Genomic DNA, 14732 nt, shown 5'->3' with positions numbered 1-14732 from the left:
TTGCTGTGTCAGTGTGTTGGTTGTATTGGGTGAAAATATACATTTATTTAATGTTATGGTTTCCTGATAATAGAAGAGCCATTGTTTGATATGGGGGGAGGGGGGGGGTCACCTCTATTTAATCATCCAATGACTGAGTTTATATGGTTTATTTCCTGTCGTTTTCTAAAATATGCTATGACCAATTGTTATACCTTTATTTAACTAGGCAACTCAATTAAGAACAAATTCTTATGTACAATAACGGCCTACCCCAGACGACGCTGAGCCAGTTGTGCGCCGCACTATGGGACTTCCAATCGCAGCCTAGATTCCAACCAGGGACTGCAGTACCAGGGACGTGCCTTAGACCGCTGCACCACTCGGGAGCCCACATGGAAACGAGCTCACAGCCAAAGATTTTCTAGTGTATTTCCCGACAGAGTGCATGACGTGGTTAAATCCTGATCGCAGACCAGTGAAAGTGACTGAACCATAGACCGATTAGTTTGATCACCGATCCAGGAACGGTGCATCCCACTTTAAGCGGGAGAAGCGTGAAACCCCGAAAATGTAGGTATTGGTTGTGGCATTAGGCTATAAGAGCATACATTTTTTCACAATTGCTTTGCCCTTTAACCGAATATAAACGTTGGCAGTTAGGTCTTGGATATTTGGAAATATGTTGAAAGAAAGGTTCCTGGATTAGTGCTTGAGGTCGAGGCATCCTTTAGAATAGTCTGTTTCAGTGCACTTTAAGAAACAGACTACCGAACCAGCACGATTTATGTTGCCTTTGATGGAGTTCACAGAGATGGCCTCCAAATTATTTATTGCATTCTGTACTGTAAATGCAATGCATTTAGGACAAAAACGGTTACATTGTGTCAAGCTCTGTCACTATTTTTTATTATTTATCTGCCCTTATTTGGTGGTGTAAGTGAAGGGTGGCAGCTTGTACCTACTGTGTATTGTAGTGCCTATCCTCCTGTAATTTTTCATTATAAACTGGGTAGATTGAGTCAGAATGCTTATTGGCTGACAGCCGTGGTATAATTAAGCAATAACGAAAATGTTTGTCTTTAAAATTGGGTGTTGGGAAATAAAACATACAACTGGGTGAAATAATGAGAAACATGGTCCTTCCTCTAGGGCCTCCGCCGCCTCCTCCCCCACCTAGTGTTCCCCGTCTTCCTCCTCTTTCTAGTCTTCCTACTCCTTCAGCTCATCCTCCCTTTATACCCCCTCCTCCCCCCCTTCCTCCCTCTGCTCTATCTCCACCTCCTCCCTATTGTCTATCTCCTCCACCACCTCCTCCCTCTATTCCTCCTCCTCCTTCTCAGTATCCGGCCCAGCTGGTGGTTCGAACCCTTGAGGAGACACCCTACCGAGAAATCTAAAGGAGTTCCTATCTTCAAGGACATCTGAGTTTGAGGGCCTGGCTGACCACAGGCCATTCCAACAGTACCTCCAACAGTACCACCAAGGACACCTCTACTCACCCCTCCTTCACCCGGTCCCAGTGGGATTCGGCTCGCGCTCCCGAGGAAATATGATGGGACGGCTGCCGGATGCCAGGGGTTCCTACTCCAGTTGAAGCTCTACCTGGCGGCTGTCCACCCGGCTCCTTCAGGGCGTGAGAGCGTGTCCGCCCCCATCTCCTGCCTCTCAGGCAAAGCCCTGGAGTTGGCCAATGCCGTATGGAGTGAGGGAGACGCGGCGTTGGAAGGTCTATTCCATCTGAGGCAGGGGACGAGGAGCGCGCAGGATTTTGCCTTGGACTTCCAGACCTTGGCCGCCATCGCGGGATGGAACGACAGGGCCCTGATCAATCACTACAAGTGCAGTCTGTGCGAGGACGTCCGTCGGGAGTTGGCCTGCCGAGACACCACCCTCACATTGGACCAGCTGGTGGACCTGTCCATCCGGCTGGACAACCTGCTGACTGCCCGCGGACGTCCGGATCGGGACCTGTCAGTTCCTGTGGATATGCCCTTCCCTGGCTTACCTTGGTTGGCAATTTCGTGGCAACCGAGGGCGCTCAAGGGGCGGTCACGAGAGTGCTCAGGGAGGTGTGTGGGGAATTCCATTGGTGCGACTACGGTGGAAAGTCCAGACCAGGTCTCCACCGTGCGCATCCCCTCAGAATATGTAGATTTGTCTCTCGCCTTCTGTAAGAAGAGGGCGACTAAATTACCACCTCATCGACGGGAGGATTGTGCGATAAATCTCCTGGTAGACGCAGCACTTCCCAGGAGTCACGTGTATCCTCTGTCACAGGAGGAGACGGTGGCTATGGAAACATATGTCTCCGAATCCCTGGGACAGGGATACATTCAGCCCTCCACTTCACCTGCCTCCTAGAGTTTATTTTTTGTGAAGAAGAAGGATGGGGTTCTGCACCCATGTATTGACTATCGAGGGATCAATCAGATCACTGTGAGGTACAGCTACCCGCTGCCTCTCATCGCCAGTGCAATCGAGTCAATGCACGGGGCGCACTTCTTCACAAAATTGGATCTCAGGAGCGTGTACAACCTGGTGCGTATCTGGGAGAGGGACGAGTGGAAGACGGCATTTAGTACCACCTCAGGGCACTATGAGTACCTCGTCATGCCGTACGAGTTGATGAATGCTCCATCAGTCTTCCAGGCCTTTCTTTACGAGATTTTCCGGGACCTGCACGGGCAGGGTGTAGTAGTGTATATCGACAACATTCTGATATACTCCACTACACGCGCCGAGCATGTGTCCCTGGTGCGCAGCGTGCTTGGTCGACTGTTGGAGCATGACCTGTACGTCAAGGCTGAGAAATATTTGTTCTTCCAACAGTCCGTCTCCTTCTTAGGGTGACGCATTTCCACGTCAGGGGTGGAGATGGAGAGTGACCGCCGTGCGTAATTGACCGACTCCCACCACGGTAAAGGAAGTGCAGTGGTGTCTGGGGTTTGCCAACTACTACCTGGAGGTTTATCCTGGGTTTTGATCAGGTAGCAGCTCCCATTACCTCACTGCTGAAGGGGGGACCGGTGCGGCTACAGTGGTCAGCGGACAGGGATTTTGGTAACCGGAAGGCTCTGTTTACCTCGTCTCCCGTGCTGGCTCATCCGGATCCCTCTTTGGCGTTCATAGTGGAGGTGGATGCAGTCCGAAGCTGGGATAGGAGCAGTGCTCTCTCAGCGTTCGGGCACGCCACCAAAGCTCCGCCCCTGTGCTTTCTTTTCGAAGAAGCTCAGCCCGGCGGAGCGAAACTATGATTTGATGGAACACAGTAATTGGGTAGCTGTTGTCAAGGCTCTGAAGGCGTGGAGGCATTGGCTTGAGGGGGCTAAACACCCTTTTCTCCTCTGGACTGACCACCGAAATCTGGAGTTTATCCGGGCGGTGAGGAGACTGAACCCTCGCCAGGCAAGGTGGGCTATGAACTTTACCCGTTTTGTTTTCACTCTATCCTACAGACCAGGTTCCCAGAACGCTAAGGCAGACGCACCGTCCCGGATGTATGACACAGAGGAGCGGTCCATGGATCACACTCCCATACTTCCGGCCTCTTGCCTGGTGGCACCGGTGGTGTGGGAGCTGGATGCAGACATCGAGCGGGCGTTATGCACAGAGCCCATTCCCCCCCAGTATTTAGCTGGGTGCCTGTACGTTCCGTCTGCTGTCCGCGACCGTTTTAACTATTGGGCCCACATGTCACACTCCTCTGGTCATCCTGGCATCGGTCGGACGGTGCGTTGCCTTAGTGGGATGTACTGGTTGGTCCACCTTGGCCAAGGACTTGAGGGTTTATGTTTCCTCCTGCTCGGTGTGCGCCCAGTGCAAGGCTCCCAGGCACCTGCCCAAAGGAAATTACAACCCTTACCCGTTCCGCAACGGCCGTGGTCGCACCTGTCGGTGGACTTCCTGATGGATCTTCCTCCCTCACAGGGCAACACCACGATCCTGGTCGTTGTGGATCGTTTTTCTAAGTCCTGCCATCTCCTTCCTTTGCCTGGTCTCCCTACGGCCCTACAGACTGCGGAGGCCCTGTTCACACACGTCTTCTGGCACTACGGGGTGCCTGAGGACATAGTTTTTGATCAGGGTCCCTAGTTCACGTCCAGGATCTGGTATGGGTATGGTCCGGAGGAAAGATGCTGGGTGCCGGTGGAGGACGTGTTGGACCCTTCGATGCCGTCTTCATCCGGATCGCCCTACACCTCGTCCTCCGGGTCATCCCCGAGGCCGGCTTCAAGGGGGGGGGGGGGGGTACTGTCACGACTTCCACCGAAGTCGGTGCCTCTCCTTGTTCGGGCGGCGCTCGGTGTCGCCGGTCTACTAGCCATCGCCGATCCACTTTTCTTTTTCCTTTGGTTTTGTCTTTGTTTTCACACACCTGTTTTCCATTCCACAAATATTTATTACATGTTCAGTTAGGTTTATTTTGATGGCTGTTTTTTTGACGGGTGCACCCGTGTGTTATCTTTACCGTCTTGTTTTGGTCAAGTGTAATTGTTTACCTTGTGCCTTGTTGAGTAAAGTACGTTGCTCACTCATTCTGCTCTCCTGCGCCTGACTTCATGCACCAGCTACACTCACCTTCTGACAATTACTGTGTTTTTACAGATTTATAATCACTTCTGAAAAACCCACTACCACTGATGCTCTTATGTTATGAATATTATACCGTCTTTGATATAATATCTGGCAGAATGTACTATTCTCATGGATGATATGAACCTAAGTTTTTGGTAAAGTAATCAAGTTGGTCTCCCATTAATCTGGGCATGTTGACAGTGCCCAGATGGGCACACCTGGCAGGAGATGCCAGCACACACCAGGAAAGATGTGTGTGTGTGTGTCAGTGGAGGCTGCTGAGGGGTGAACGGCTCATAAAAATGGCCAGAACTGAGCAAATGAATTCGCATCAAACACCTGGAAATCATGTATTTGATACCATTCCACTGATTCCACTCCAGTCATTACCATGAGCCCGTCCTCCCTAATCAAGGTGCCACCAACCTCCTGTGGTGTGTGTGCGTGTGTGTGTGTGTGCGTGCAGATGGACCTGGAGCACACACTGGGAGAGAGTGCAGCGCTGGGGAAAGCAGGAGCAGTGCTGTGGGGGGAGCTGAGGTTCGCTAAGTCAAAGATCAGATCCTAAAGACCTCAGTCTGTGCATGCACATCCACTATAATGTACATTTATTGTACCCATACATACCTCTACAGCCATTATTACCTTGACGGTGTATGCAGTTCAGTTTCTATTAGATTATCTTTTTGTATTTGTAAATGAACCTTTCTCTCCCTCTCGTCAGTGTCAGTGTGTGATACTGAGGGACGACATTCATTCTGAACTGTGAGAGTACATCAGCACCCTGGAGAGAGGGGTGCAGCGAAGAGCGATGCCATGGCAACGATTGTTGTGCCAGACAGGACCTATACTCTGACCACATGATCCTCCTTTCTGGCCCCTTCTCCAACTTCCTCCCTGACCCGTGTCATGACCTCTGTCGCCTACTCGCTAACTTCCTGTGCCAGTGCTATCAGGACTGGGCAGGTGAGGAGTGTCAGGAAAGGATAGCCTCTATCACCAATATATAATATAATAATACCTCTTGTTTATTTAGTACAGTGGCCTCATTGCAATTCACCAAGTGTATCAAATTGAGAACAGTGGCAGTTGCCATGTTAAGGCACTTCCTCGGCGTACTCATTAAACACAATTCGATTCCACTCGTGACATGTTGAAGTTGTGATAGTCAGACAGAATTTCCCAAATCGGCACAGTGTTTCAGTAACAAAATGGGTGTGGCATTTCAAAATACATTTCCTGTCAAATGCATAAATGCAAAAGAATACCACCTCTAAAAGTTAGATCAAATCGAACCTGAACCATGTCTGTATCCCAGTGCAGTTGTGTGAGTACATTCATTGTCAGTTCAAGAGTGTGGTTCCTATAGATGCTATAAAGTGTTCAGAACCCTGCATTCATACTGTATGAGTCTCTTCTTTGTGTTATATGTCTACCAAATCAAACGTATAAATATCCAGTATAAGGAAACATTCTCTGTGGGTTTTATAGCACCTGGGCTCTGCTCATATGGGAGTAGGGGCTAGGAGTTGTTTCTGGATGGGCCCAAGTTCCAAAACCATGTGCAGGGAAGGGATTTGACTTGATGTTGGTGTAACAGTCTCATTATCCATGGGGCCTGTAGGACAGGTCCCTCAGGGGCCAGGGGGTGAATGGTGTTCCTTTCAGTGACCTCTCCTTTCAGTGACCTCTGACCTCTGCTCCTCAGACTCCTCCTGTGATGGCTGAGAGGTTATGGCGCAGCGCCTGCAGCTCCTGGATGAGTTGGGAGATCTCTAGGGCTGCAGCCTGTCTCTCCCTCACTGCCTTAGTTAGGGACCGGAGAGTGCTGCCCTGCTGCACTGGAGGGGGGGGGGGGGGGACAGGGAGGGGGGAGGGGGACGGGGAGGGAGGGGGCACCAAGGCAAAACGTGCAGGCACCGTTGGATTGAGAAAGAGAAAATGAATAGCTTTACCTAAGAAATAGAAGATAAGAAGTAGCATCAATAGTATTAGTGCTATCACGGTGCATCGAAACGAGGTGGGCGTCAACAGGTCTCGGAACGTCCTCTGCCATCGACTTGTCATTGGATGCCCCGTCTGACAGACCACTGGTCTGTCCCTGAGATGGGGGTTTCCATTGGTGGAGGGAGCAGGAGGAAGAGGAGGTCGTCTGCTGCCTGAAGAGACCATAGAGACAGTGGAGATTATAGCGACTATAACCAATGGGGAGCAATGAGCAGCACATTTCAGTGGTGCCTTTGGATGCAAGTCTATAAATGGCACGGCAATGTCTAGTACCTTTGTGGTTGTATTCTGGGTGGGTTCGGTATAGGTCGTTGATGGACTCCACTGAATGTAGCTCGATCTCAGTTAGGTCCCGATCACTGATCCGGGTAAAAAATACTGGAGTGGTAGGGGATGATACTGAAGTGATAGGGGATGGAGGGGGTTTTGCCATTTCCCCTTGAGGGAAGGAGGGAGAGAGAGAGAAGAGGGCAACAAAATTGAACCCACATGGCCTGTCATGGACACCAGATTTCTAAATGTTACTGCTGAAAATCTATATAAAACTGTTATCTGAAACGTGGAATTTGGACTCAGGGCTAAGACCAGTGGAGAGTTGATTTGAGAACAGGCCTTTTGTCCGGCTGTGATTTTCTCCCCCACGTCAAGCCAAAATAAGAAGCCATTTTAGCCATGCAGCCTAGTTGATATCAGAACAAATGCACTGTACAACAATGCTATAAGCACACTAAGCTGCTACATATTGGCATGATGGCATTGATAGGCAGGCACTATTATTTTGATGATGTAAGGGACACAAAATACTTTCACACACACAAAAACACATGGATGATTCATCAAACCAAGCATGTCTACCCCTTTTTCTATTCTGGTATCCGGGCTTCACCCAAAAACTTTCGGGACACAATATCCACACAATCAATCAAGTGTCCAGCTAGTGCCATCCACCAACATCAGCCACCTCGCGTTCTTCCCTCTCTCTGTTCTTACCTTCTGTTAATGATGAGACAGGAGAAAGATACTGAATTCACGTGTCTCTGAGTGTCTCCACAAGAACAGAAAGCTGCTTTCAATACGTTCCCGATACGTGTCGACAACAAATGATGGAAAAGGTGAGGTGAATGCAGGACCATGATACACACAAACAGAATATTCATCCACCACGGTATTAGCCTTCTGAATAGAGTCCAGGTTGAAATACTGCCTCGTCACAAGGAAGTGAGTCCAGTCCCAGTGTTTTGAGTCTGTGTCTTGTGACCATTAACCCTGCCCTGTTCCCTGCTGCTAGCCCCTACCCTAACAGCTTCGACCCTAAAATAGAAGCTGGAACTAAGGTGGTATTAATAGCTGCTACTGGGCCATAGGATCATTCCATTATCCAACAGGGGCAGAGGAGACACAGTAGGCAACAGAACCCAGAGCAAAGTGAAAGGTCCTCGAATAGACTGCTTTTTAGTGTGTTAATATGTTATTAATATGCAATTCAACAAGTGATCCAATGACAGTGTAAAGCTAACGGTTTATCTATTCAATGTGAGACACATCAGGCTATATTGAAGTGGATGAGGAGACACAATATAGTGTAACACATTGCTACTGCTTGAGAGGTAGGCTACTGTACCATCACCCCAGATCCAGAAATGTTACAGTTTTAAGCAAGTTTGCTGCAATTCTACACATTTTGCCATGCAGAGATACGATTTAGCAATTTCATAACACATTTGATGAAATTCTAATCATTTTGCCGTGGGGTGGAAAAAGACGTTTGTAGTTTTTAATGTGAGAGCTGAGTGAGACTGACAAACAAGAGCAATGGGAGCCTCTCTGCTGGCTGCTAGAGTAACCTACCAATCACATTTTGTTTTGCTGACATATGGCTAATTGCCTGACGATCAGTCACTGACATAACAAGAGAAAAACTGTTGATGCGGAACCCTATTTTGAAATTCCCCTCAGCCACTAGTTGCCCTTCCCTGGGCTACAGTATCTTATGCGAGACTTCAGTGTAGGCCTACTATCTGTGCCGTGAAAGTCCAGACCTCCTGACAGAGATGGTTGTGTTTTGAAAGTGTCCTGACAGTAGGCGTATTCACGTTTTTAAAAATAGGCAAAGACAGTAAGACAGAGCTTGTGTGAAAATGTTGTTATAACGTCATCATTCCTATACAATCATAAATTATTACAATATGCATACTATTTATGTATAGAAAGAAAGAGAAGTGTAGAAACAAATCATGTACGATCTTTCCTTGTTCATGACAGCAACATTTTAGTGTTGATACACAATCCCAGCCTGTGTAGTGTGTTTCCTCCAAATGTTTGAAGAATGTGTACCTTAATCAACTACATTTCCCAAAATTCCTTGGTCTGACCATGGTCGCTGTTTTGCAGAGAAAGCAGAATTCCGAGTACGGAGTCGAAAGAGTTGGCGACGGCGAGGTGTTTATGGAACGTGTTTTCGTCTGCAAGGAAGATACGATGTGAGCTCGGATGCTGTCTGGCGGCCGCGGGTTCGGATTCGGTTTCCGAGACCCGAGGGAGTGTCTACAGAGCGCTGGACTCGGATTAGCCGCGAGGCAGGAGAGGCATGCTTCAAATTCAGAGGTACTGTTCCATCAACCTGCAGGGCAAATGTATGCAGCTCACTAAAAGACACCCAAAACGTAACAATTCTAAAAGATTTGTATATGCAGTTGGCCTTGTGCTTGGAAATATGGTATATTCATTTGAACCTACTTTTGGATTATTTTTTCAAATACAGTTGAAGTCGGAAGTTTACATACACCTTAGCCAAATACATTTCAACTCAGTTTTTCACAATTTCTGACATGTAATCCTAGTAAAAATTCCCTGTTTTAGGTCAGTTACGTTCACCACTTTATTTTAAGAATGTGAAATGTCAGAATAACAGTAGAGAGTGATTTTATTTCAACTTTTATTTATTTTATCACATTCCCAGTGGATCAGAAGTTTACATACACTCAATTAGTATTTGGTAGCATTGCCTTTAAATAGTTTAACTTGGGTCAAACGTTTTGGGTAGCCTTCCACAAGCTTCCCACAATAATTTGGGTGAATTTTGGCCCATTCCTTTTGACAGAGCTGGTGTAACTGAATCAGGTTTGTAGGCCTCCTTGCTCACACACGCTTTTACCGTTCTGCTCACACATTTTCTATAGGATTGAGGTCAGGGCTTTGTGATGCCCAATCCAATACCTTCACTCTGCTGTCCTTAAGCCATTTTGCCACAACTGTGGAAGTATACTTGGGGTCATTGTCCATTTGGAAGACCCATTTGCGACCAAGCTTTAACTTCCTGACTGATGTGGATATATTGAAGCAATATCAGGACATCATTTTCCTGCCTCATGATGCCATCTATTTTGTGAAGTGCACCAGTCCCTTCTGTAGCAAAGCACCCCCACAACATGATGCTGCCACCCCCGTGCTTCACGTTTGGGATGGTGTTCTTCGGTTTGCAAGCCTCCCCCTTTTTCCTCCAAACATAACGATGGTCATTATGGCCAAACAGTTCTATTTTTGTTTCATCAGACCAGAGAACACTTCTCCAAAAAGTACGATCTTTGTCCCCATGCGCAGTTGCAAACCGTAGTCTGGCTTTTTTATGGCTGTTTTGGAGCAGTGGCTTCTTCCTTGCTGAGTGGCCTTTCAGGTTATGTCGATATAGAACTCGTTTTACTTTGGATATAGATACTTTTGTACCTGTTTCTCCAGCATCTTCACAAAGTCCTTTGCTGTTTTTCTGGGATTGATTTGCACTTTTTGCACCAAAGAACGTTCCTTCCTGAGCGGTATGACAGCTGCGTGGTCCCATGGTGTTTATACTTGCATACTATTGTTTGTACAGATGAACGTGGTACCTTCAGGTGTTTGGAAATTTCTCCCAAGGATGAACCAGACTTGTGGAGGTCTACAATTTTTTTCTGAGATCTTGGCTGATTTCTTTTGATTTTCCCATGATGTCAAGCAAAGAGGCACTGAGTTTGAAGGTAGGCCTTGAAATACATCCACAGGTACACCTCCAATTGACTCAAATGATGTCAATTAGCTTATCAGAAGCTTTTCCAAGCTGTTTAATGGCACAGTCAACTTAGTGTATGTTAATTTCTGACCCACTGGAATTGTGATACAGTGAATTATAAGTGAAATAATCTGTCTTTGAACAACTGTTGGAAGAATTACTTGTGTCATGCACAAAGTAGATGTCCTAACCGACTTGCCAAAACTATAGTTTATGACTTCAACTGACTTCAACTGTATACGATTTCGCTATATTTTGTTATCAAACCTTGATTTTGTTCTTATTTTGATGCATAAACCATTGCAATATGACAGAACAGTGATCATGTTTTTCATGTTCCATGTTTTTTCCCTCTCTTATTTGTGACACACTTGGTCATGCAAGTCAAATCCACATCTGTCCCAGCAGAATGCCTCCGCACCTGCACCGATGCCCTCACTTGACTGGCTGCTACAGATGAGGATTTTAATTAAAAGCATGAGAGTAGGGGATTATTGATAGCCCTGCCTCAGAACCATTATCTCGAGAACTAATCTATTTGAATGAACAATCCATTCCATTCATAGTCCCGATTCTCAGTTCTCGTGAGATTTCATTTCATAATTTACGCTGCTGGAGATTTACTGCCAAATGTTAATAGAATGTAATATCTTTCTCCAAGGCAACACTAGCCCACTGCAAGTCACAGGGTCCTTCTTTGAAATCTTCCTTCGATTTATAGTATCCCTGTGGAAAAATGAGGGGTTGAGTACTAATCAGTTTTAAGAGTGGCATGTTATATTTTGTTTAGACCTTGTTAACACCTCTCACTGCTTTTTACCCTTGTAAAGAATGTATGTAGGACTGTCGTTCACTCTCTATAGTAAATTAATAAGAATAGGTAGGTAGGTAGGCATCCGGGAACACTGAACACATCGTACCTATCAAGCACTCGCCAGCACCACTCCATCTTCGACGTCTAGCCACGTGTTACAGGTGAGAGGGATTTCACTATGCAGATTTGGGAACTGTCAGATATCCGGCGGTCATTGTATTGGCTATAGCGTCCATTTTGTGTCTCTCCATCAGAGCAAAGTCCATGGGGGAGAGACCGAGGGAAATTCATGGAGTCTATGATTGTTGGAGACGTAGCAGAGCTGACGGACAATCAGGTGAGAAAAATGTCTGAAAGCCAAGGCACACACGTGCGTGCATGCCCACACACAGACACAAGCACACATAACACACACACATCTCTCCTCCCACTTTTTTTTAAATCTCAAGGGCACGCTCACCCTCTTCACCAATTACAAGGGAGGAATGAATGATGATCTCATCGTCACCAAGACAGACCAAGGCTACCTCTACGTGGTGTCCAACGCTGGCTGTGCAGACAAGGACACCGCCAACATGAAGGTCAGTAGTCCGCAGACATCCACGTTTTGGATGGATTTGTAATGGTTTGATAATATGTCATGTCTGTATGTGTTTCATTTATCTGAGACTTTCTGTGCTTGCTGTAAGCTAGACTGGCAGAGTTTAAAGCAGCTGGCCATGGTGTGGATCCAGAGTTTCTGGAGGAATGTTTGATTGCCGTTCAAGGGAAGTTCTCTTATGGCAACAGTTCTACTCGATATGTTTATATATCGGAAGGTTCCACAACGTTGTGCCCTCCTGAACATGGCCCTGCGTTAAAGTAGTGTGTGACCTGAGTCGTATTCATTAGGCACCAAATGGAAGAAAACAGACTGAAACAGGGAGCGAGTAACTGATCTTGTCCAAAAAGAAACACTTGTTTTCGTTTTCCATTTGAAAAACATTTGGCTACAGTGTGCACTAATGAATACAACCCTGTACATGTCCTCCTCAGGTGCCTCCATGGCCCAGGTGCTCCAGTCGGGTCTGACAGATGACCTCAGCAAGCTGACCTTCATGACCAGCACCTTGGCCACAGTGTTTGGGATCCAGGGCTGCAGGCTGACCTGCTGTGGCTACACCGGAGAGGATGGAGTGGAGGTGTCTCTTTCACTCGTTCTTAGTACTTCAGTAGAGGTGGATGTTCTTGTGTGCATTTCCTTCAAGTATCCTTTGTCTGAAAGCAGTAGGCCTTTGTAAACAAGAATGTGTTTATTTCCCTGTGAAGCAACATGTCAAGTATTAGACATTTCCTCCTCCTCCTGCTCAGATCTCAGTGCCTAAGTCTGGCGTGGTGGCCGTGACTGAGCACCTGTTGGCCAACAGTGAGGTCAAGCTGGCCGGACTGGGGGCGCGAGACAGTCTGCGGCTGGAGGCAGGCCTCTGTCTCTATGGCAACGACATTGATGAGTCTACTACCCCTGTGGAGGCAACCCTGTTGTGGACTATAGGTGACTCCTCAAAATTATACACTCCCCTATAGAGGTGTGTGTGTGTGTGTGTGTGTGTGTATGCATCAGTGTTTGTGTTGGTTTATGTGTGCGTTTGTGTTTCTGTTTGTGCTAATTGGGTTGTTTGATGGACTTGCAGGAAAGCGGCGGCGTCAGGCGAATGATTTCCCCAGTGCGGAGATCATTCTCCCCCAGATAAAGGCGAGGAAGCGTGTGGGTCTGGTGTCCTCGGGACCCCCTGTCAGACAGCACACCCCCATCCCCAGGGTCAGTTACAGGATCTCTACTAGCTATGACAAAATACAAGAACAATCTATGTATTTTCACTGTGGTGAGGTTTGAATAATCATATGTAAAAATCTTATCATACCTACTTAGGATCAGGATGCCACGCCTGATTATTTCAGTTATCTTTCAGTGGGCCTACACTGTAGTGTTATTTAGGCCCAACTGGCCCACTGTTCCGTTGAAATGCAGCTGTTGAGATTAGATTCAACTTTCATTTCATGTGTTTTGCCATGGGTTACGTGGATGCGCCATACGCCAAGAATGGAACTCCCATTCAGGTGGAGGTGAGGAAGAAGCCGGTGGTAACCAAGATGCCCTTTATGCCTACGAACTACTACTCTGGCCAGTAGATCTGTCTCTCAATGGACACCCAGTTTATGCGATCAGCCTGCATGCCAGTGGACCGTGACCTGACCAGACATACCTTCTCCCACCAGATATCAGTTTATCAGAGCAATTCTGCCCCCTTGTGTTTACCTCGAGCATTGACACTCAAAGCTGAAGGACTGCGAGGCTTCTTTAGCAACAGAGAACGGTGTGTGTGCGTGCGTGCGTGTGGCCTCGCCTGCAGCCACAGCTCAACACAACTATAAACACAGCTGAACCCTTGATGATGAGGCTTTTCACTCCTGTTATCTGAAGCGTGTTAATGGTCTACAGACCACAGTGAGCTGTATGAATGAGCCATACGGTTGGAAGGACAGGACAGGGAAATCGCTGACTCGCTGACTGGTCCTCAAAAGCAGCGTAACGTGCTAGGTAAACCAAGAGACAAAGCAGGATGTCGCTTGAACAGGACTAGTGTGCAAAACTTATTTTCTCCTTTCTAATACCAATTAGACGTTGAATTTTAAGAAACGTGCATTTTGCAGGCTTCGTGACCCAATGACGTGTGTGTTACATAAATGTTCACTAATTACTAACCTAATATTATATATCAACAGGACCAAACTCTCCATATGATTCCAAATAGTGATATTATATGTCGTTAGGCTTGTACAGTGATCTTAGTTCCCAACAACATTCCCAACAAAGTGAAACTTAACAATACAATACATGGTGTGTAGTGGAGGGTAAGTGCAGCTCATCCCCTTTTTTTAACCTTCAACAAATGACCCACCTTTTACGGAGAAATTCGTCGAAAGTATAGAGACCTTTACTTTTTTCACAGGTGACCGGCTATCAGTTTTACACAACTATATATTTTTTCCCACTACTACATCACTGATGATATGCGTTAACATGTGGCCAAAAAATCTTACAAGAAAGCTTTAGAAACTAGAAGTGGGACTATTGTAAAGTAACTTAGAGGTGTTCGGGGTCTCGCATCTCCCCTGTACGACTGAAATATTGTCTCAGTGTTTTGGGATTGACGTGTGAATGCCTTCATTTTGTATAGCTAGGTAATTATGTCGTTTTTGTATCTAGCACTCTTCTATTTTCCTAGTCATATAGGGTGTAATTCACAATATAATACACATTTCCCTTTGTTG

At 46.8% G+C, this 14732-nt stretch overlaps 2 protein-coding genes across 2 annotated transcripts; one reads left to right on the top strand and one right to left on the bottom strand.

The window, feature by feature from the left end:
* Nucleotides 1-5564: 5564 nt before the first annotated feature.
* On the bottom strand, nucleotides 5565-7861 carry LOC110532075 (uncharacterized). Its single transcript, XM_090184308.1, has 4 exons — nucleotides 7555-7861; nucleotides 6838-7002; nucleotides 6513-6716; nucleotides 5565-6398 (listed from the first exon to the last, which is right to left on the bottom strand). Exons 2-4 carry the CDS (start codon nucleotides 6995-6997, stop codon nucleotides 6262-6264), a joined length of 501 nt encoding a protein of 166 aa, XP_090040434.1. The 5' UTR covers nucleotides 6998-7002; nucleotides 7555-7861; the 3' UTR covers nucleotides 5565-6261.
* A 3848-nt stretch (nucleotides 7862-11709) lies between these two features.
* LOC118965936 (aminomethyltransferase, mitochondrial) lies at nucleotides 11710-13589 on the top strand. Its single transcript, XM_036986943.2, has 7 exons — nucleotides 11710-11757; nucleotides 11870-12001; nucleotides 12110-12155; nucleotides 12456-12601; nucleotides 12771-12951; nucleotides 13091-13218; nucleotides 13518-13589. Exons 1-7 carry the CDS (start codon nucleotides 11710-11712, stop codon nucleotides 13587-13589), a joined length of 753 nt encoding a protein of 250 aa, XP_036842838.2.
* Nucleotides 13590-14732: the final 1143 nt, after the last annotated feature.

Source organism: Oncorhynchus mykiss, chromosome 9 (genome assembly GCF_057628025.1).
Source record: "Oncorhynchus mykiss isolate SJ-2025 chromosome 9, ASM5762802v1, whole genome shotgun sequence".
NCBI lineage: Eukaryota > Metazoa > Chordata > Actinopteri > Salmoniformes > Salmonidae > Oncorhynchus > Oncorhynchus mykiss.
Note: the sequence above shows the minus strand (reverse complement) of the source record. Positions and strands in the feature narration are given on the sequence as shown.

Excerpts from the sequence above, each read along its gene's own strand:
- LOC110532075 (XM_090184308.1), bottom strand. The coding sequence starts at position 6,997 with ATGGCAAAACCCCCTCCATCCCCTATCACTTCAGTATCATCCCCTACC. Across the intron at positions 6,717-6,837 it reads CCCAGAATACAACCACAAAG|GCAGCAGACGACCTCCTCTT; the intron begins GTACTAGACATT and ends TGGTCTCTTCAG. Across the intron at positions 6,399-6,512 it reads TCTTATCTTCTATTTCTTAG|TGCAGCAGGGCAGCACTCTC; the intron begins GTAAAGCTATTC and ends CCCCCCCTCCAG.
- LOC118965936 (XM_036986943.2), top strand. The coding sequence starts at position 11,710 with ATGGAGTCTATGATTGTTGGAGACGTAGCAGAGCTGACGGACAATCAG. Across the intron at positions 11,758-11,869 it reads CAGAGCTGACGGACAATCAG|GGCACGCTCACCCTCTTCAC; the intron begins GTGAGAAAAATG and ends TTAAATCTCAAG. Across the intron at positions 12,156-12,455 it reads GGCCATGGTGTGGATCCAGA|GTGCCTCCATGGCCCAGGTG; the intron begins GTTTCTGGAGGA and ends TGTCCTCCTCAG.